Source organism: Crinia signifera, chromosome 8 (genome assembly GCF_055691185.1).
Source record: "Crinia signifera chromosome 8, ASM5569118v1, whole genome shotgun sequence".
NCBI lineage: Eukaryota > Metazoa > Chordata > Amphibia > Anura > Myobatrachidae > Crinia > Crinia signifera.
Genome location: NC_139224.1, coordinates 140425571 through 140446199, shown reverse-complemented (window position 1 = coordinate 140446199; position 20629 = coordinate 140425571). Strand labels below are relative to the sequence as shown.

At 46.5% G+C, this 20629-nt stretch overlaps 1 protein-coding gene across 4 annotated transcripts in view; it reads right to left on the bottom strand.

Annotated features, from left to right (window-relative positions):
* Window positions 1–3330: 3330 nt before the first annotated feature.
* COP1 (COP1 E3 ubiquitin ligase) overlaps window positions 3331–20629 on the bottom strand; it is a 162275-nt gene continuing 144976 nt past the window's right edge. For all 4 annotated transcript variants that reach the window (XM_083157267.1, XM_083157268.1, XM_083157269.1 and 1 more), the window contains 2 exons: window positions 5355–5399; window positions 3331–3811 (listed from right to left, as the gene is read on the bottom strand). In XM_083157267.1, coding sequence (XP_083013393.1) covers window positions 3794–3811; window positions 5355–5399 — 63 coding nt within the window. In that variant the 3' untranslated portion in view covers window positions 3331–3793. The remainder of the gene's footprint in view (window positions 3812–5354; window positions 5400–20629) is intronic.

Here is a 20629-nt window from a genome sequence, read left to right as displayed (position 1 = left end):
ATTCAGGATCCACCCATGCTCGGATAAAACCTGTCTGGTTCTTGCTATATCCTGTAGCAGGACCTGTTCCGACCTTGCTTTGATCAGCAAGTCGTCCAGGTAGGGGATAATGTTGACCCCCGACCTCCTGAGCAGTACCATCATCTCTGCCATCACCTTCGTGAACACACGCGGCGCTGATGACAGGCCGAATGGCAGCGCTCTGAATTGAAAGTGCAGATCTTTCAGCGCAAACCTCAGGAAAGCCTGATGTGGACCCCAAATTGGTATGTGGAGGTAGGCGTCCTTCACATCCAGCGATGCTAAGAACTCTCCCTCCTCCAGGCTTGCTATTACTGCCCGGAGGGACTCCATCTTGAATTTGTAAACCCTTAAAAAAGGGTTTAGAGACTTTAAATTTAAAATGGGGCGTACCGAGCCGTCCGGCGTCGGCACGAGGAACAGATTGGAGTAGTAACCCCTTCCTTGTTCCTCCAATGGGACAGGTGTGATAACCTGTGACGTCAGTAGGCATTGTATTGCCTGCTGCAGGTTCACTCGATCTGCCTGTAGGGCCGGCAGACCTGATTTGAAGAACCTGTGAGGGGGAGGTTTTTCGAATTCCAACCTGTAGCCGTTGGTAATAAGATCTCTCACCCAGGAATCCAGGTGAGAGACTGACCATACTTGGCTGAAAGCTGACAGGCGACCCCCCACCTCGCAAGTGACTCCAGGGTCGGAACCCGAGTCATGCTGCCGGCTTAGAAGCGGAGGCATTAGCGGCACGATCCTGAGATCCTGTGCTGGCGGGCTTCCTGAACCTGCCACGGCCCCCTCTGGCGGCCGAGCTGGAGCCTCTCGCCCTCTGCCTGGGCCTGGAAGGCCGAAAGGACTGAGAAGCCTGAAAGGACTGGGACGCATGGCCCTGAAAGGAACGTTTAGCGTGAGTGGAAGCCGTCGGCAGAAAAGTCGACTTGCCGGCTGTAGCCTTGGATATAAGGTCGTCAAGTTCGCTACCAAATAACTTTCCTCCCTTAAAAGGCAAACTTTCCACACTACGTTTGGACTCTGGATCAGCTACCCACTGTCTTAACCAGAGGGCCCTGCGGCCTGAAACCGCCATTGCGGAAGAGCGAGCATTTATAGCTCCAAGCTCCTTTTGAGTGTCACACAGGATCTTTGCAGTATCCTGGATATGGCGAAGTCTTTCTCCGACCTGCGCCATTGACATATCGGCCAGCATGCCTTCCTGGATTTGAGAAGCCCATGTATAAATGGACTTTGCCATCCAACAACTGGCGAGGACAGGTCTCTGAGACGCCCCACTCGCTGTGTACATGGACTTAAGGGTAGTATCCAGTTTTTTGTCTGTACTATCCTTTAGTGTTGCTGCCCCTGGAACGGGGAGAACCACCTTCTTGGACAGTCTGGACACTGATGCATCCACAACCGGAGGCTCTTCCCACACCGCTCTAGTGGCGGGATCAAAGGGAAAGTTGGACTTAAACCTTTTAGACAGTTGGAAACGTTTTTCAGGTTGTTTCCAAGCCTCCTTAAACGTCTCATCAAGGTCAACTTGTTCAGGATAAACAATTTGCTGTTTTCTTTGAGACCCAAAAAACGGGTCACCTTCCTGCATGTCTGCTAAGGGAAGGTCTAATACTTCTCTTATTGCTGTAATAAGAGGTTCTGGGCCTCTAAGAGATGACTGTGAATCAGGGATCAGAGCCCCGTCGTCCACATTATCATCTGTGTCGTCACCCGCCTGCAGATCATCATCTGAATCAGGCAACATGGCGGTCGCAGCCCGCTTCCGTGACTGGCCCGTGGTGGTATTGATATTATCCACCCGTGCGGCTAGAACTGTTAAGTCCTGCTGCACCTGTTTGGTCTGCATTGTATTTGCAGCCAATTGCGTTGACACTGCCTGCAGCATGGTTTTAATGCCTGCCGCCCACTCAGGCTCCTGTGAGTCTGATTGAGGAGTACCACTGATCTGGGGTGAAACCCCTGCCCCACTCGTTTGAGTGGACATGCATTCCTCACAAGTAATCTGTGAGGTGGACTTAGGCACAAACTTGCTGCTGCAAATGAGACAGGTTAACTTCCTCACCATGTTGAAGGAATAAGTAACCTTTCTTCCACAAACACACCACAATCACAATGAAATAAATATATATATATTCAATGTGCAGTGTATAGCAGCTATATATGTGTGAGCTCTATCACTGGAAGTGTGTAGCTTAACAAGCACGTGGGGGAGCGCTCAGATTATACTGAGGAGACCAGCACACCCTGTACAACCTTAACTCCTATTTAGGAGTTGGTAACACGCATAAACACAGAACAGTGTGATCAATTAAGCGATCTTAGCGCTAAATACACTTGCTGTTTTCTGCAGATTTCCTCTGTCCAACACCTCACCGCTGAGGAGTGTATCTGGAGACAGTAATGGCGCCCAGGGAGAAGCAGGAAGTAGTGTATGCGCGCTCAGAGCTCTGGCCTCGCTCCGCTGAAGCCCCGCCCCCTCTGTGATGGCGCAGGGGCTTCACTGATCTTTATACTGGCGCTGGCTGTCAGTTTTAATGGCGCCCTTACACTGAACAGCGTTTTATAGTGGGATCTGCCCTGGTAGCCCAGGGACTGTCATCCGCAGCCAGTTTGTGACAGGGGGTCTGCGCAGCCCCTGTGCAGGGTACCGCGTCTGCCGCCGCCGCCATCTTGCCGCACAATGAGCCGGGGTACCCCACTGTGGGGACCCCGGTTTCTACTCACCACAGACGTCTTCGGACTGTGTCAGGAGTGTGCGGCATGCTGGGGGTGAGTATCACTGCAGCGCAATGCCCGTGAGTACAAACACCCTCTCAGGACAGTGGTCCTGCAGCAGGGACAGCTCGGTACCTTAAGAGGCCTGCAGCTGAACCCTTCTCAACTGACTCCCTCGAAGCAGGGATACTGTGAAGTCCAACACAGTAACCCCAAAATAATAAAAGAAAATAAACTGAAGACAAACTCTCTGGAGCTCCAGCAGTGTGCATCCTCTCCTGAGGGCACATTTTTCTAAACTGGTTCCTGGGTGGGGAATCAGAGGGGAGGAGCCAACACACCCAGCTTCAAAGTTATAGATGTGCCTGTCTCCTGCGGATACCCTCTAATACCCAATGTCTTAAGACCATTCCCAGTATCCCATCAAGGACGTTAGTGAAAAATACATTAACAGTATACAAAACAAAATTATAGCATTGCATGGTAAATGTAATTAGTGCACAGAAAAAGATGCTGCAATGGTCTAGAGTTGCTATAGAAAAATATAATGTAAAGAAACCACAATAATGCCCACAAAACACACTGTCCTTAGAAATATTTAAATCTTTATTTTTTATGTTTTTGATTTTTTGCATGATCTGTTTATTTTTCGTTTTTTATTTATTTTTTTAATAGCTTCCCCTATGATAAAAATGAAGCCATTCTCTACCTCTCAGGTTACGTCCTCAGTGTTGGTAGGAACCACACAAAGAACAGGTTACAGGCCCCCCCATTACTAAGGTATAAAGCAGCACCAGAAGGAAAAAAGAAAAAGTACACAGTAGTGACGGGGGAACTGCTGAGAGCCCCAGGGTGCCAGCATAAATCATTGCATCCATCTATGACTGGTCCCGCTCCACTCTTTCCCCCATGAGAAAGTCTTATGACAGTCCAGAAGTGACGTGTGGCTTAATGCTTTGAGAGTCTCCATAGTAAAAGGTCTTTGTGCAGGTGGAACCCTGCTGAAGAGCGTTAGATGACCCCTCCTTTTGTGCTCAAGGCTTATGCTTCATACCAGCTCCAGAACCTGCAGGGATGAAGAGGGAAGGAGTCAGGAGGAGGGTGACAATATATGTTTGCTACTATCTAAATGACAGGACTGTTCTAGATAACACAACATTCTGGGAAAGTGGTTTAAAACCAGACCTGAAAAGATTTAGTAATTCATGCTGGGGCTGAAACAGCGCCTAGCAGCTAGAACTACACCTGCATTGTGTGCATGGATAAATCAACCCATATGAAGAGCACTATGTATTTATACAACTGCGCTACCCCCATCCAGATGCTTGGCTTCATTGATGTTATTATCAGGGCACCAGTGTAATATTTGGTGCAATAAATCGCAACTGAAACAGGACATGTAAAGGAGCATGTAAACGGTGAGGCAGCCATCTTGGGGCGCACTTTGGTTTACGCAATGGCATGGAGACAGCTTGGTGCCACAGTTGTGTTGCACCTGGCTCAGCTCCTCAGAGCAGTCAGTGTGGCAGCAGTAGAAGTATGGAAAGCAGGGTGTCCCTGGGTCCACCTCACTCCCTCTGTATGTGCCCCCCACCATCAGGGCCGGTGCAAGGCACCGGAGCGCCCCAGGCGCCGGGGGGGGGGGGGGGGGGGGGGGTTGTGTGGTACCTGTGTAAAAAACTTGCGTCCCCGGCGTCCCTGCAGTGCTGGTGCGTGCAGGGGTGTACGTGCAGCGCTGTTATTGTGTATAAGCAGGCCGCGGCCGCCGGGGTCCCTACAGTGAATAGAAAATAACTAGCGCTTCCCGCGCCGCCGCGCGCATATCGCTAGTTATTTTCTATTCACTGTAGGGACCCCGCCGGTTGCGGCCAGCTTATACACAATAACAGCGCCGCAGGTTCCCCCGGCGGCACGGACACCCCTGCACGCACCAGCACTGCAGGGACGCCGGGGACGCAAGTTCTTAGAAATCCATTAGAAATCCATTTAACAGGAGAGCGCAATGCATATTTAATGTGAGGTGTGCATGCCTATGTGTTGTGTATAGCCACAACACCCATCAGCTAACCCTTATTGTGCTGTCCTTGCCGGCACGCAACCACAGCCTGCTACAGTATGTCGGCAATATCAGTCCGCTGCTAAGTTGTCATAATAAGTACAGTAGGACCAATATATCAATCAAACTACAATGGTAAAACCAGGAGGAAAGTGAAAAGGGTGTGAGCGGGGCAGCACAGAAACAGGGCAACAAGGAACGAGCTTTGGGCCTGATTCAGAGTCAATCGCTAATGTGCAATAAAATTGAAAAAAAAAAAAGGATCTATTTCTCACAATGTGACTGACCGAGGAAGCATTTGGGGGGAGGAGATCGACCGTTTTCTGGGAGGGTCAGAAAACCTCATGTGCGCCCAGGCATTAAGGGAGGGCCTGTGACGTCAGCGCCATGCTCGATGAGCCTGTCTCTGTCGCAGAGTACTGGAACGGTCAGAGTTACTCATATTTGCACAGGATGTGTTTTCTGGCTGGGTGGCGGCTATCTACACGCAGTCATCTGCAACTTTGCAGATGAGCGATCAGGTCTGAGTCAGGCTCTTTGTGTTAGAACTTACCTTGATCGTGCCCTGGCTGTTAGCAGCAATAAGAACATTGGACTCCTATGAGAAGAGAGAGAAATAAGTTATTGCTCAATACGGATGATCAGCCAATAGTAACACTTCTCATCACAATCTGATCCATTCATCCTATAAAAGGTTCAATGTACAAAACAATATAAAAATGTCAGTGTTTTCCTACTGGACAATGTAAATGGCTGGTATTTTGCAGGCTCACATTTAAGAATGGAATGATATGGAGGAAGAAACAAATGCTGTGCTACGGCCAGCTCCCAGCATTCATATACCTAGCAACTTCCAGTAGCAATGTGTGGCTCATTCAGCTGCAGATCACATAACATTCAGATGTCACAATGACACTATGATTATACTGCACTGGACGGGGCGGAAGTAGGTCAGTTACATCCACTGCTTGTGCCAATACTGAGGAAACAGATGGTGAGACCGGCTATTTAGGATAACTTCTGTATATCACACATTACTCATACTTACAGTACCTTAAACCCTATTGCCTGGAACCTGGCTAAGCAAATGCAGTCGGAACAGGGATCAAAGACCGAGCTCAGCTCATCCTTCTCTGACGCACAGGGCGGTATTCAATCTCGGGCACTATTTCCGGCAGGTGGAAACAGCGTACGCCGCCTATTCAATGCTGCCGTTTCAGACAGCATTGAAGGCAGATTACGACAAAAGAAGTCGGATCTGTTCTGTTGGAAACCGCAGCGTATTGTCGAGTTCACAGCCGTTCGCCGTCAATACGCTGTTGTTTTCACAGACATGCCCACTTTCCGGCACTCGACAGCTGGAACGTGGAATTTCAGCTGTTGAGTTTGTCAAGCTGGGCGAAAACAGACCAGAATTCTGATTGTTGGGACCTTCTGACAGTCGGAATCCGGGATTGATGACCACCCTTAATATAATGTATTACACTATTAGAGGTTAAACCATAGCGAATACTAGAATATGTTTACACCTTTATAGCACATGGCAATCAGTTCCGAGTAGCAGAGTATGGCAGGATGAGAGTTTAATAACAGGTAAACAAGGAGCTGTGCACAACCTGTAGATGTAGTTAGCATCACACAGCATTATGGAATGTGACATCAGATAAGAACCCCAGGGCTCATATAATCTGCATGCACAAACTTGAGATGGGAACACACTGTCCGAGGTTACGCACATAGGGCCTTATTCTAGTTCACTCTTTTTGACAAAATCCTTCTTATATGGACAAAACCATATGCACCGCAGGTGGGGCAGATATAACTTGTGCAGAGAGAATTAGATTTGGGTGGGGTTTTACTTCAAAGTGAGATCTATATTGCAGTGTAAAATAATGCAGCCAGTATTTACCCTGCACAGAAATAAAATAACTCACCAAATCTAATTCTCTCTGCACATTTTACATCTGCCCCACCTGCAGTGCACATGGTTTTGTCCATCTAAGAAGGATTTTGTCAGAAAGAGTGAACTAGAATAAGGCCCATAGTGAGAATCAAACCCATAACCTCTTCTGCATGTGCTGGGGCTTGTAAAGTATGACGGCTGCCTAATATCCCTACAAACACTTGCAGTTATTTAACAGCAGCTGGCTGAAACTTTAATAAGTAATATAATATACCAGCGCATGCTGTAGTGATAAAGAGGGCTGGTTGTCTTACCATTGAACAATTTATCATCAATAAACTTGCTCCTGAAGAAGCTGGACTTAACCAGAGAAACGCGTTGAGCTGTTAATTAATGAGACCTCTGACTCTATATCAGTGATGGCTAACCTTGACACTCCAGCTGTCGTTGAACTACACATCCCAGCATGCCCTGCTACAGTTTTACTATTTGGCCATGCTAAAACAGATGTTAGCCATCACTGTTCTATACCTACATGAGATATTTACAGCAGGTGACTTAATACCAGGACACCTGCTCAGGACCTTGCTTCCTATAGCTGTGCAGAATTATTTGCTACCTTAAGAGAAATCTAATGTGCCATTATTTGGGGCTACAGCCATGTTCCTAAGCACCACAGGATTGAAAAAAGCAGATTGCAAGGAACAGGTAAACTATCTAAACACTAATTAACATCGGAGAAGGCCCCAGTCCAGGGACATATCTCTAATGTCAGAAAATCCCCCCAAACCCCATGATCTTAGATTTTATTTTTTCTTTCAAATTTTTTAAATGTATGTAATTTTATTGTGATTTACTTTTAATCGATAATAAATAGTTTAAAGGCGAGACAACCATCCCTCTTTTTTGATCACTACAGCCTGCGTTGGTACATTATATTACTTGTACTGACTACCCTCTTACCAAGCACACCTCACCACATCTGGTTCTGAAACTATAATAAACTGTATCGCACAATATACATTTGCCCCCAACAATGGGCAGACTGTATAACTGACTGTGCTAGTAATAAAAAAAGTGATTTCAGACACATATGTACATAGGAGCACAAGGTCAGAGCCCACTTCCTCTGTACCTTCATTCTCCGACCGATGCCGTCACAGGAGAGATAAAATCACATCAAGGAGCTGAGAACACTGCTGATTTCCCATCACACTGGACAGTTTAATTACACTGTAGACAGCGGTAGCTTGGGCAGGTCATTCACTGATCAGCACACATGGGAAATGTTCTACTTTCTGGATTGAATGAATCCTAGTCATTTCTCTTCTATCATTTTTTTTTTTTGAAGGCTCAAAAACAGGGATTCTATCAGCCGCGTCGGCAATCATGTCTTCTCTTTCATTACACAGGTCCGCATTGATCTAACAAGAATCTTTTAACCTCCCTGCAGTTTGATCTCTCTGATCACAAACCCGGCAGCCCCATTCTAACACCATTTAATCTGTTTAATAATGCAAACACAAAACAACTTAGCCAAATTAAACTTTCAAGTTAAATGTAAAAATGTTATTAAATCCCATGTAAGAGATCTATCAGGAAATTGAATGCAGGCTTATATGTAGCTTTGTTGGAGTGCCAAGTACATGCAAATGATCTTCAGTAATCCTATATAACGTGCATAGATACGGCACTTTACGCTCTAGCATAAACCGGACATCGGCAGAAACAACCTTCCTCCTCTTCCGTTCTTACGGGCTCAACAATATTTCTATACACTCATTATCAGCGAGTCCAGTAGCCAGTGCATCTAGGACCGTGATGGCTAACCTTGACACTCCAGCTGTTGCTGAACTACACATCCCAGCATGCCCTGCATCAGTTTTAGCATGGCCAAATAGTAAAACGGATGCAGGGCATGCTGGTATGTGTAGTTCAACAACAGCTGGAGTGTCAAGGTTAGCCATCACTGATCTAGGAGAAGTAATACTGTACAACACATTCGATATTACTAGAAAGGCTACTAGAGCCACTGGGTGTGTATAGCCCTGAATGGGTAGTCCCTGTGACCTTGACCTCCAGATTTTAAGTTAATGTTGATGCATACTAAAAATGTAATGTAAACCCCCCTTTTACCTTAATTAAATGAACCAGGGATACAAGGGGGTGGGGGGATAGGGGGCACAGATAGTCATGGTAGCCTTGAACAGAATGTTGGGTATCCAATTGCCAAAATAGAAGTGGCACTATAGACTGCTGTTCTTCCATGACTGTTTAAGCGGCGAGTCACAGCCAAGCACCGCACCAGTCTGCAAAGCGGAGAATACGGTCCCCATCTTTAGCTGCCTGCAACTCCTGGCATGGTGACATTTCCGCCCCCGTCCCTGCACGGCAGCGTTAGTTTAGAGCTGGAGGAGCTACTGTATCTGTTGCTGCCGGGCAGACCACATCCACATTGCTTAGATGAAACTAAACTACAGCTCCCAGCAGCCCTTTCTGCCCGAAGCAGTAGCTTACTTTCAGTTTCATCCAGCGTGTTTTGCAGTAAGAGTAAGGCACAGGGGACAAGTTACCCCAGCCTCCCCCACTACCTATAATAAATAAATCATGGCAGCTGAACTGCACAAGAGGCAGCCGGAGGTCCGAAAAGGGGGCGGGGCTAAACGGCACTGTTCAATATACACTGCCATGCCAGCCAGCAGCTTCAGAGACAGCAGCACAGCCTAAAAGTGAGTGTGACACAGGGAAGGGGCTGTGTGTGTGTGTCACTGCTATATCTGTGTGTATGAATCTGGGGGCCAGGATGGAGCTCTGCTGCAGGCACACCTGTGTATGAGGCGTTGTGCTGTCACTATTTCTGCAGATGGTCAAATCCACTGTTTCCACCCCCTCCACTGCTTTCAGAAAAATGTTGCAAGCACAGCTCTGAAGATGTACAAGGATCTCACTCCCTGTGTCTGTGCCTCCCTGTCCCCTCCCTTCCGCCCTGCCCTGTGCCTCCCTGTCCACTCCGAACTGCCCTGTGTCTCCCTGTCCCCTCCCTACCGTCCTGCCTCACTGTCCCCTCCGAACTGCCCTGTGCTTCCCTGTCCCCTCCCTACCGTCCTGCCTCCCTGTCCCCTCCGAACCGCACTGTGCCTCCCTGTCCCCTCCCTACCATCCTGCCTCACTGTCCCCTCTGAACCGCCCTGTGCCTCCCTGTCCCCACCCTACCGACCTGCCTCACTGTCCCCTCCGAACAGCCCTGTGCCTCCCTGTCCCCTCCCTACCATCCTGCCTCACTGTTCCCTCCGAACCGCCCTGTGCCTCCCTACCGTCCTGCCTCACTGTCCCCTCTGAACCACCCTGTGCCTCCCTACCGTCCTGCCTCACTGTCCCCTCTCAACTGCCCTGTGCCTCCCTTTCCCCTCCCTACCATCCTGCCTCACTGTTCCCTCCCAACCACCCTGTGCCTCCCTGTCCCCTCCCTACCGTCCTGCCTCACTGTCCCCTCTGAACCACCCTGTGCCTCCCTGTCCCCTCCCTACCGTCCTGCCTCCCTACCGTCCTGCCTCCCTGTCCCCTCTCAACTGCCCTGTGCCTCAACAGCCCTCCCTACCATCCTGCCTCACTGTTCCCTCCCAACCACCCTGTGCCTCCCTGTCCCCTCCCTACCGTCCTGCCTCACTGTCCCCTCCCAACCACCCTGTGCCTCCCTGTCCGCTATACCATACACCAACAATCACACCACCAACATTTGCCACATGTAGACAACTATATACGAGAACACGTACGGCCTGGGGGCTTAACCCTATATCTGCAGATATATGCAACCAAGATCTCTGTATTATCTGATTATTATATGTATATTTCTCATTCAGTGTGCAATAGGGATACAAACTGTTTTTTTTCCTAACCAGATTTACCCCTCCCTGTTGGCACCTGAATGACAGACCTCTGATTGAGCAGCTTGCCAATAAAAGTGTTGTGCAGTTGAGAGAGGCACAGATGGGTCAGCATTAGGAGGGATTGCTGACACCTGAGTGCCATTGGAGAAGCCAGGGGTATCTCCAGGTAAGCTGGCTCTCAGATGTTGTAAGCCATTATCATGTGGCTTTACACTGGGCTATTAGGCCCATAAATTTGTTATTGTGCATGGGATGGGTTTGGGAGTGTGATTCCCTCTTTGTTGGTATGGCTGGTCTGCTCCAGGGTAGCACACCGTAACACTTTATTAACATTTATGTTTTTCCCTATCACTTTGTATGTATTATTTTAACCACACCTTCACCTCCTTACATAGCACTTATGTGCTTCTTATTTAACACCTACTAATTTTCATTTGTGTGCTGCCCTGGAGTAGTCAGCCTGTGCCGGGATATTGGGGGCCCACACCCCAGACCCATACCCAGTGTTAGGGACCCCCAGTGACAGAGATGCCTTGACGTACGGCCTGGGGGCTTAACCCTATATCTGCAGATATATGCAACCAAGATCTCTGTATTATCTGATTATTATATGTATATTTCTCATTCAGTGTGCAATAGGGATACAAACTGTTTTTTTTCCTAACCAGATTTACCCCTCCCTGTTGGCACCTGAATGACAGACCTCTGATTGAGCAGCTTGCCAATAAAAGTGTTGTGCAGTTGAGAGAGGCACAGATGGGTCAGCATTAGGAGGGATTGCTGACACCTGAGTGCCATTGGAGAAGCCAGGGGTATCTCCAGGTAAGCTGGCTCTCAGATGTTGTAAGCCATTATCATGTGGCTTTACACTGGGCTATTAGGCCCATAAATTTGTTATTGTGCATGGGATGGGTTTGGGAGTGTGATTCCCTCTTTGTTGGTATGGCTGGTCTGCTCCAGGGTAGCACACCGTAACACTTTATTAACATTTATGTTTTTCCCTATCACTTTGTATGTATTATTTTAACCACACCTTCACCTCCTTACATAGCACTTATGTGCTTCTTATTTAACACCTACTAATTTTCATTTGTGTGCTGCCCTGGAGTAGTCAGCCTGTGCCGGGATATTGGGGGCCCACACCCCAGACCCATACCCAGTGTTAGGGACCCCCAGTGACAGAGATGCCTTGACGTACGGCCTGGGGGCTTAACCCTATATCTGCAGATATATGCAACCAAGATCTCTGTATTATCTGATTATTATATGTATATTTCTCATTCAGTGTGCAATAGGGATACAAACTGTTTTTTTTCCTAACCAGATTTACCCCTCCCTGTTGGCACCTGAATGACAGACCTCTGATTGAGCAGCTTGCCAATAAAAGTATATACGAGAACACCCTGCCCGGCACCTGCGCTCCCGGAAGTATCGCGGGAACACGGGCAGACCGGTTCAAGGCAGCAGACTCCCACTCTCGCGGGAACTGCCGCCCCAGCATGCTACGCACAGTGCTAACAAGTGCGGCCGCTGCCTGCTAGCTCCTCCCGCCACCACCGCGACCCGCTCGCACAGGCGCCTAATAATTGCAACTGCGCCCAATGCCTCCCACCCCCTCCTGCCGTGCCAGCAAACCTCCCACTACCCTCACACCTGCCTCTCTGCTGACGCCAGCCCTGGACCTACGAGGAGAACAGACTTTGCACTATACCACCAACGGATCACAGGTAACATTGGTTTCCTATTCGACCAACGCCTACAATGTGTTTATATGCTACCTAGCCTGCACCACACCAAATAAATATCCAATACCACAATCCACCCCCCACCCCAAACTAATAACATACACACACACGCACTCTCTTTCCACCACTATACCACCAACGCATGCACTTTACACCTACCTAAACTTTCCTACACCACTCCAACAAAATCCCTAACCCAACATACCCCTACCCCACAACGCCACACCCCCTACCCACCCCCACACACAAGTACACCACACACACTATCTTTGCACCACTATAGCAACAACCCCTGCACTCTACACCTAGCCAAACTAGCCTACACCACCCCACTCCGAACCCACCACTCACACACCCACACCACCCCCAAGCACCTCCCACTCACCTATATCACCCAACCCTCACTCACGCAATAACTGCGTTCACAGGTTAAGGGGGCGCAGCCCCTTACGACGGTGTGAAGAGCGCCCGTAGGGCGCGATGAATCACCTAGTTGCTGTATATATGCGGAAAAGAACCACTGCAAAGTAGGCAGCCACTTCTGGTGCATTATAAGAGTTATAGCCAGTCTGTATAAGATACCAAAACATGGAGTACATGATATAGGAATCCACAGAATCATTAGTTCAGCAGACTGTACATCCCTTCAAATCATCTTGGGCGCACTACTTAGCGTACGATGTCTGGAAATATAAATTTTCGGAGAATAAAAAACTACGCTTTAGGGAGAAACAAAGTACAATGCACGAGCGACATAATGCAACAGGGTCATCAGGTCCATGGATTGTTCACCCTACCCACGTAAGTGACAAGCTGAGGCAGCCATCTTGGACACACTGCATGGTTTGCAGTGGGTAAGATAAGTGATTTGTGGAGATATCCTGTATAAAAACCCACAACTGATGCAATTTGTATCTAGTCCCTCTGTCGACAAGGACCAGGCTGACTACTAATGGTCGACATGAACATGGTCAACACTGAAAAGGTCGACACCAGTTTGTCATGAAAAGGTTGACACAAATTTGGCTTTTTTAAACCGACTTGGTTCATACTTTACCATCCAATTGGCAGAGTTAGATTATAATCTGATTCCTGAAGCATGGTGAGCACAGTGACAGACACACACACAAAAAAGCCTTGTCGATCATGTTCATGTCAACCTTGATCTGGTGTTGACCTTTTGTTACTGTCGACATACTCATTCTTAAGTGTCGACCATTAATGGTTGCCCTAGACATGGTCTATCATCTATACCTGGGGTAGCCAACTCCAGTCCACAAGAGCTACTAACAGTTAATGTTTTCCAGATCTCCTCACAGAATCACAGGCGAAGTAATTAGCTCCACCTGTGGCTCTTTGAAGATGTGTTAGTGAGTAATGAGTGCACCTGTGCAGCAGCTGGGATGTCTGGAAAATGTGAACTGTTGGTAGTTCTCGAGGACTGGAGTTGGCTACCACTGATCTGCACCATAACCGATACAATAGGAGAGGATACAAAATACAACAGCGGTTGGGATTCAGGTGGGAGGGCTTGCATCAGCCCCGTTAACCTGAATGAAAAGCAAACATTAAACACTTTCAAGGCACTGGAAAAGCATCTCCCGGCCGCTTGCCCCTTTTGACTCTATTAATTAGTAGAGCCAGTCCTGAGAGCAGCTTTATGATGCAGAGCGACACGCGAGAGCCCAGGCACATCCTGCCAACTAGCGAGGAGCGTCCCGAAGCCCTGGCAAGCTCCGGATCATGAAAGATTACGGTTTCCATTGTTAGTGTAATATTTCTCCGCATCAGACGGAAGGCTGTAAAAGGCGTACAGATGACGAAGGGATCGCAGTGGCCTTGTAAATAAAATTGAAAGTGGAGACTAAAGCTCTAATAAAAAAAAATATATATAAAAAGAGGCCAACTATATTAATGTACTGAATCACTGGAAGATAATTAAGAGGTTATAGGTTTGCACTCAAATGCAATATGGTAGGAGGTGCAGCACTTAACCACTGAGCTGCTGAGGACATTCACACAAGTTATATATAAAACAGCAGAGTTTTATTATGCGCACATAATGATTTGTATTGTGAAGGTTCCTGTAATTTGCCGAATGTGAACAAAGATGCCTGAGAAGGGTGATAGAAGTAATTACAGGATATAATGATACATCGTCAGGAAAAGTGGGTGAAGCTGTAACTGGTTATTTTCCAAGCCATGAACATGACAAAAGTACATCAAGCCCTTTCATCCCAGGCATTGACTATTTATTGCAAAAATAACATAAAACTGCTAGTCAGAACAAAAAATACTGTATACTGTATAATAAAGCCAAATGTGGCTCATTTTTGTGCCACTTCATGTTCATTTCAGGGGGAGCATATCGCTGATTGAGAACATTGGCGCTCAAGATGTAGAACTATACATCCCAGCATGACCTGCAACCGTTTTAGCATGGCCAAGTAGCAAAACTGTTGCAGGGAATGTTGGGATGTATAGTTCAACAAGATCTGGAGTGCCAAAGTTCTCCATTACTGGTATACACTCTTGAAGTGCTAATGTCTACTTAGAACCCCAGCACTCTAAGTAGTGGGGAGCAGATATGCTGGAGGAGAAACAGATGTAATAGTGACATCCCCAGTGGTAGTCTGATATAAAACAGGCTCATACAGAATCACCATCTACAGTAAAGTATACAGCCACTTCTCACAGCAATGCAGATTTAAGTTGTGCCGCTCCTTTTACAACCCACTTATATGCGTAACACAGCTGGTGAGGCCTTCCTGCAGTATGCATTGCACTTTGCCCCCCGAGGGAAGGGGGTGTTGGGTAAAGTGCTTACTGTACATCACTTTACCAGGTCCAGCAAAAGAGGCAACTCTCCACCACAAATCCTATGGTAACAATGATCCAGATTTTACCGTATGAAGGCTTTGGTTTCATTCCATGTTCCACTTTGGAAATAACCTGCCATGGCATCTTTACCGTGACTTGCTATGTGGGTTAACAAATATGTATACGAAGAGGAGTCAACAATTTTTTAATCTATACAAAACAAGAGTGTCTTTCCAAACTCAACCCACTGACACCAACCAAGGTTGTGGGTCAAAGGCTAAAATACCCAGAGTACATATGAATATTTTATCTAGAGCCAATTCTAAAACTCTAAAAAGGCGCATGCACTATGTGAAAATGACAATCTGGCTTTAAAATCAACCTATTAATTTTTTAAAGGTAGTAACTTATTAAAGACAAACCTATGAAATAAGTCTTAAAGCAACCATTGGCTCACCAGAAATTGTGCTACCACACTTTCCAGCAAGTTCACCCAATCAGTAGTTACTAGGGATGAGCGAGTTCGGATTTTAAAAATCCCAAACTCCTCCAAACATCTCTGAAACGAGCTGGGAGACTAGCACTGATCTGATCTCAGAAGGTGGCAAAACATCATTACCCTGCCGTCGGATTCTCAGATCTGGTCTCAATATTAGTCCCAGTTACCCTCCGTCATCTTCACTCTGGCATTTGGAGAGGGTAGTGGGAGGAAGGGTCTCTGTCTGTTGAGCACGTGGAGTGATGACCTGGTGCTGTTCAGTGGTGGTGTCCTCTGCTTCTATAAGTTGTGGTGCTGCTGTCCTGTACTACCATAAGTCAATTGGTGCTGCTGTATAAGTCCAGTTCAGTGATACTGTTGTATAAGTCCAATCCTGTGGTACTGCCATATAAGTCAATTGGTACAGCCATATTTTTTGTGGGGGTCCAAACGAACCAATCATTTCAGCCACAGTCGTGTGGCAGACCCTGGAGTTGAAATGACTGATGTCCTGTTTATACTTTATACAACATAAGGGTGGGTGGTCGGTTGGGCCCAAGGACAAATCAGTCTTGCACCCTTATTTATCTGCACTATGTGCTCTTTGGGGCCTAGTTTTTTAAACTGCCATCCTGTCCGTCACTGCAGTGCCACTCCTAGATGGGCAACGTGTTTGCTGCGCCCACTGGTGTCACTTAACATAATCATCCAGCTACTGTACCTCGTTGCAACCTTTTGGCCTAACAATAGTGTGAGGTGTTCAGAATAGACTGGAAATGAATGTTATTGAGGTTAATAATAGCATAGGAGCAAAAAAAACCCAGAAGAGTGGTTTCGGCAAAGCAAATCCAAAAACACAAAATATAGCCAGTGCACATACCTAGTGCCTACCAGGGCATGCTGAAACTACTGGAGAGCCGTGGTATACCTAGGCCTTCTCTAAGAAATAGCAGCCAGACCATAGAGAAATGATTTGGTCAAACACCAGCATGGTGACCACATACTGTACATTAAATATTTGCTTAGGTATTATTGAGGACTTTGGAAATGATTGCCTTTCACTTTGCATTTTATCTGTTGTTTAGAATTGCCTGCACACACACGACAATATGAAAAGGCTATTTACTTTGAAAATAAAGTGCCCTCAATATTTCAGTAATTCATATTCATGAAGACATGGTATAGTCAGGCGTTCAGCTGTGATCGCGGGCATTTCTATTACCGCAAGTCAGATGGAAATTGCCTTGTGTGTTCTACATTTAGGAGAACATGGGTTTCATTTCTATAAAATGTTGAGTTTGACATTTTATTTCACAGGAATTTATTTTAGGTTAAGATGCCGGTGTAAAGTGTTAAGGCATAGATCTAGGAAGGAGGTTAATAAAACAAGATTTCAGCATTCTACTAGAATGACTTAAAAGCGAAAGATGTGTGAATTTCCCTCATCAGAATTATACCTCTCGAAACAATGAAGTATACCCCTAGAGACAGTGGTTTATAAGGAATTACACCCTAAGAAATACTTACTGCCAATAAAATATTCACTTCCTTTCACTCTAATAAAAGTAGGACTGGCAGACCAAACCTAGTACTCTAATTCCTCAGAAGCATTTTCTTGATACAGCACCTTCGGCTCTGTGCTTTGGCAGTGCTTGTATTTGCCCCACCACTTGTTCAGTTCTTTGTCCACCCTTAATAAGGCACCAACAAATGCTCCGTTGTTTGCTCATGCTTACTGTACCACCACCGGCTTTGTTCTTTGTCCATGCTTCATTAATGCACCACCCCCTGCTCTGTTCTTTGTCCACACTGCTTAATGCACCCCAACCTGCTCTGTGCTTTGTCCATGCTTCTTACTGCACCACCCTCTGCTCTGTTCTTTGTCCACACTGCTTACTGCACCACCCTCTGCTCTGTTCTTTGTGCACACTGCACCACCACCTGCTCTGTTCTTTATCCACACTGCTTACTGCACCACCCCTGCTTCTTACTGCACCACCCTCTGCTCTGTTCTTTGTCCACACTGCTTACTGCACCACCCCTGCTCTGTTCTTTGTGCACACTGCACCACCACCTGCTCTGTTCTTTATCCACACTGCTTACTGCACCCCACCCCACCCCAGTTCTTTGTCCACACTGCTTACTGCACCACCCCATGCTCTGTTCTTTGATCACGCTGTTTACTGCGCCACACCCAGCACTGTTCTTTGCCTATGCTTCTTACCGCACCACTACCTGCTGTTCTTTGCCTACGCTGCTTACTGCACCCCCACCTGCTCTGTGCTGTGTCCATGCTTCTTACTACACCAGCTGCATTGTGCTGCTCTTTGTCCATACTTAGTAAAGCACCACTTGCACTGTTCTTTGGCCATCCTTCTTACTGCACCACCCATGCTCTGTTCTTTGTGCACGCTGCTTACTGCACCACCCCCTGCTCTGTTCTTTATCCACACTGCTTACTGCACCACCCCCTGCTCTGTTCTTTGTCCACCCTGCTTACTACACAACCTGCTCTGTTCTTTGTTCACCCTGCTTACTGCACCAACACCTGCTCTGATCTTTGCCTACACTTCTTACAGCGCCACCTCCTGCTTTTACACTTTTTATTGGACAAGTATACAAATATTATGCATGTACAGCATCAAAACCAGTCTTACCCAGGAGATATACTATATACAGTAATAAAAATGGAGCTTGAAATTGTAAATAAGATATAGCCAAGTAGTCCACAATCCACTGTGGGCACACAGATAAAAGTGCACGCATGCGGTTTGTTCCGATAATAAGATTGTGCGAGAAATGGAATGGAAGGAGAAGCAGATGGACTCTGGGGAGGTAATAACAAATATTCAATATCCCACTAGCATTTGTTTCAGCAATGAGCTGACCTAAAGGCTCCCCATGATCAGCTCAAATGAATAAATGATATCTAAACTATGAACGCTGTGGATAAATAGATTGATGCATAGTGGTATATGAAATGGGCATATGATATGCAAAAGAACAAGAGCAGAGCCATAGCATAATATTGCACCTATACAGAACAGTGCACATCCTAAGTAAATGTGCTTTGTGCTAATCTGCACGGACTGCATTTGTGTGACCACCGCATTACAGACACCTCTTCAAGGCTATAGCTTCCGAGGCCAAACACAAACAGGTGTGATGGGATCATATCATATATGGCTTTGCCAGAAAAGCAAGGTCAAAGTGCATTACTGCATGAGTTGCTTTAATAGACCGCGCTACCGTAAAATAAACCCGACAAAACCATTATAGGGCTTTGTGCATTTGAACACCATTAAAAAACAAAACAAGATTTCTGCCGTGTTCGGTAATACCATGGTTTGCTGATTGGGGGGTTACGCATTTTCATCTTATGTTCGGGGCCAAGAGCTGTTAATAGTGTTTGAGATAGTCTTGCATCAACACCTAGTGTTCTCCTCGAGCTGCACAAACTCATTACAAGCAATACTGCCTTAAGCGTCTTTTTTGCTGTTCTGATACTGACAAGCTGCCAACCTGCAGAGCCCAGCAACTGCAGTGCCCTGCTGCCAGCTAATTCACCTGCAGTCTGTATGATGAGCAGGCCTCCCTGTGCCTGGGCTCAGGCAGTACATCTAGAGCGTGCACAGCGGTACACATTTATTTTCCTGTACCGCGGCTTACACGCAGTTCACAGTGCAACTCCACCCTGAAAATTAAACATGCCCGAGGCATACGACATTAAAACGTCAGCTGTGCCAGTTCCAGTACACCCTGGAGCGTGCCTAGCCGCTAGCTGTACTAATCAGACTTCTGATACTTCAAAGCTGAGACTACTTAAATTATCAGACCATCTGCAGAGGAATTCCTATTATATGTCCACTTAATACAAAGGGGGAAACGGTTATAAAGGATTATTTAAAAACAAATATAGAAGCAGACGGAACTTGACAGCCATGCATGTGTAGCCCTTATGGATACATTTACCATTTTGGCAGAGTATTTCACATTTAAAAGCAGCACTCCGAAAACAAGATGCAGACAGTCCAGGAACCAGTGGCTGGAAGGTCCTTTTAGGTAAGAAGGCATACCATGGAACAGGCCCTCTATTTCTCATTACACACTGGTTGCTTTCCAGGATTGTTCGTGCGTGACAGGCACTACCCGGGAACACTTGGCAGACGTGTCCTGGTTGTTAACTGCTGCTAAGCCAGAACAGATCCCCTGCTTCTGACCCTTCAAGCGGTAAAGCCACTCACCTTCCAGTGGAAAAGCAGGACCACAAAACATCCAGTACCAACTGAGTGTGTAATGGCTTTTCCGCTATGTACTCCCTTCAGCACTTGCAGAGCTCGTAACTACAGAAGCAAGGTCTTAATGGATTGGATTTCTTTGTCAGTGAATTCTGTAAAGTGGAAAAAATTGTGTCAAGACGACAAGAGGCATGAGAACTATTATGTTGGCCTGCCTTCTCCCATCACATACATACGCATCTGGGAGGAAAGCTTACTCAATTCCAGAAACACTCATAATGTCCATAATGTATCCTACCCCATTACATCCCCTCTATACAGCACACACATAACGGTCCCTTTCATCACTTTCACATCGTGACCTCAGGCCAACATCGCTGTGACTGGATCATATAGCCCCTCTGCAATCTGGAGACAAAAATATATATAGGTGTGTGTTGCGCAATTAATGGCAGCTGACTCAGGGTTTTGTCACAAACCCAAAATAATATAGTAATAAAGAAATGGTTTTGTGTCAGCGCCTGCTGTCTTAATAATTCTTAACACGGTTCTCTTAAAAACCATATGTTTTTTAATTATAGTAGAAAAATATATAATAATACATACAATAAAAATACAGTTAGAATAAAAAAATCTTAATGATGTGAATCAATTAGCAAAATAAATCGCTTGTTATATTTTGTGAGGTATAATATATGCGTTTCTCACACAGTCCCGTATTAGGGTGAAAAATTTGCTGATAATTATATTACCATCC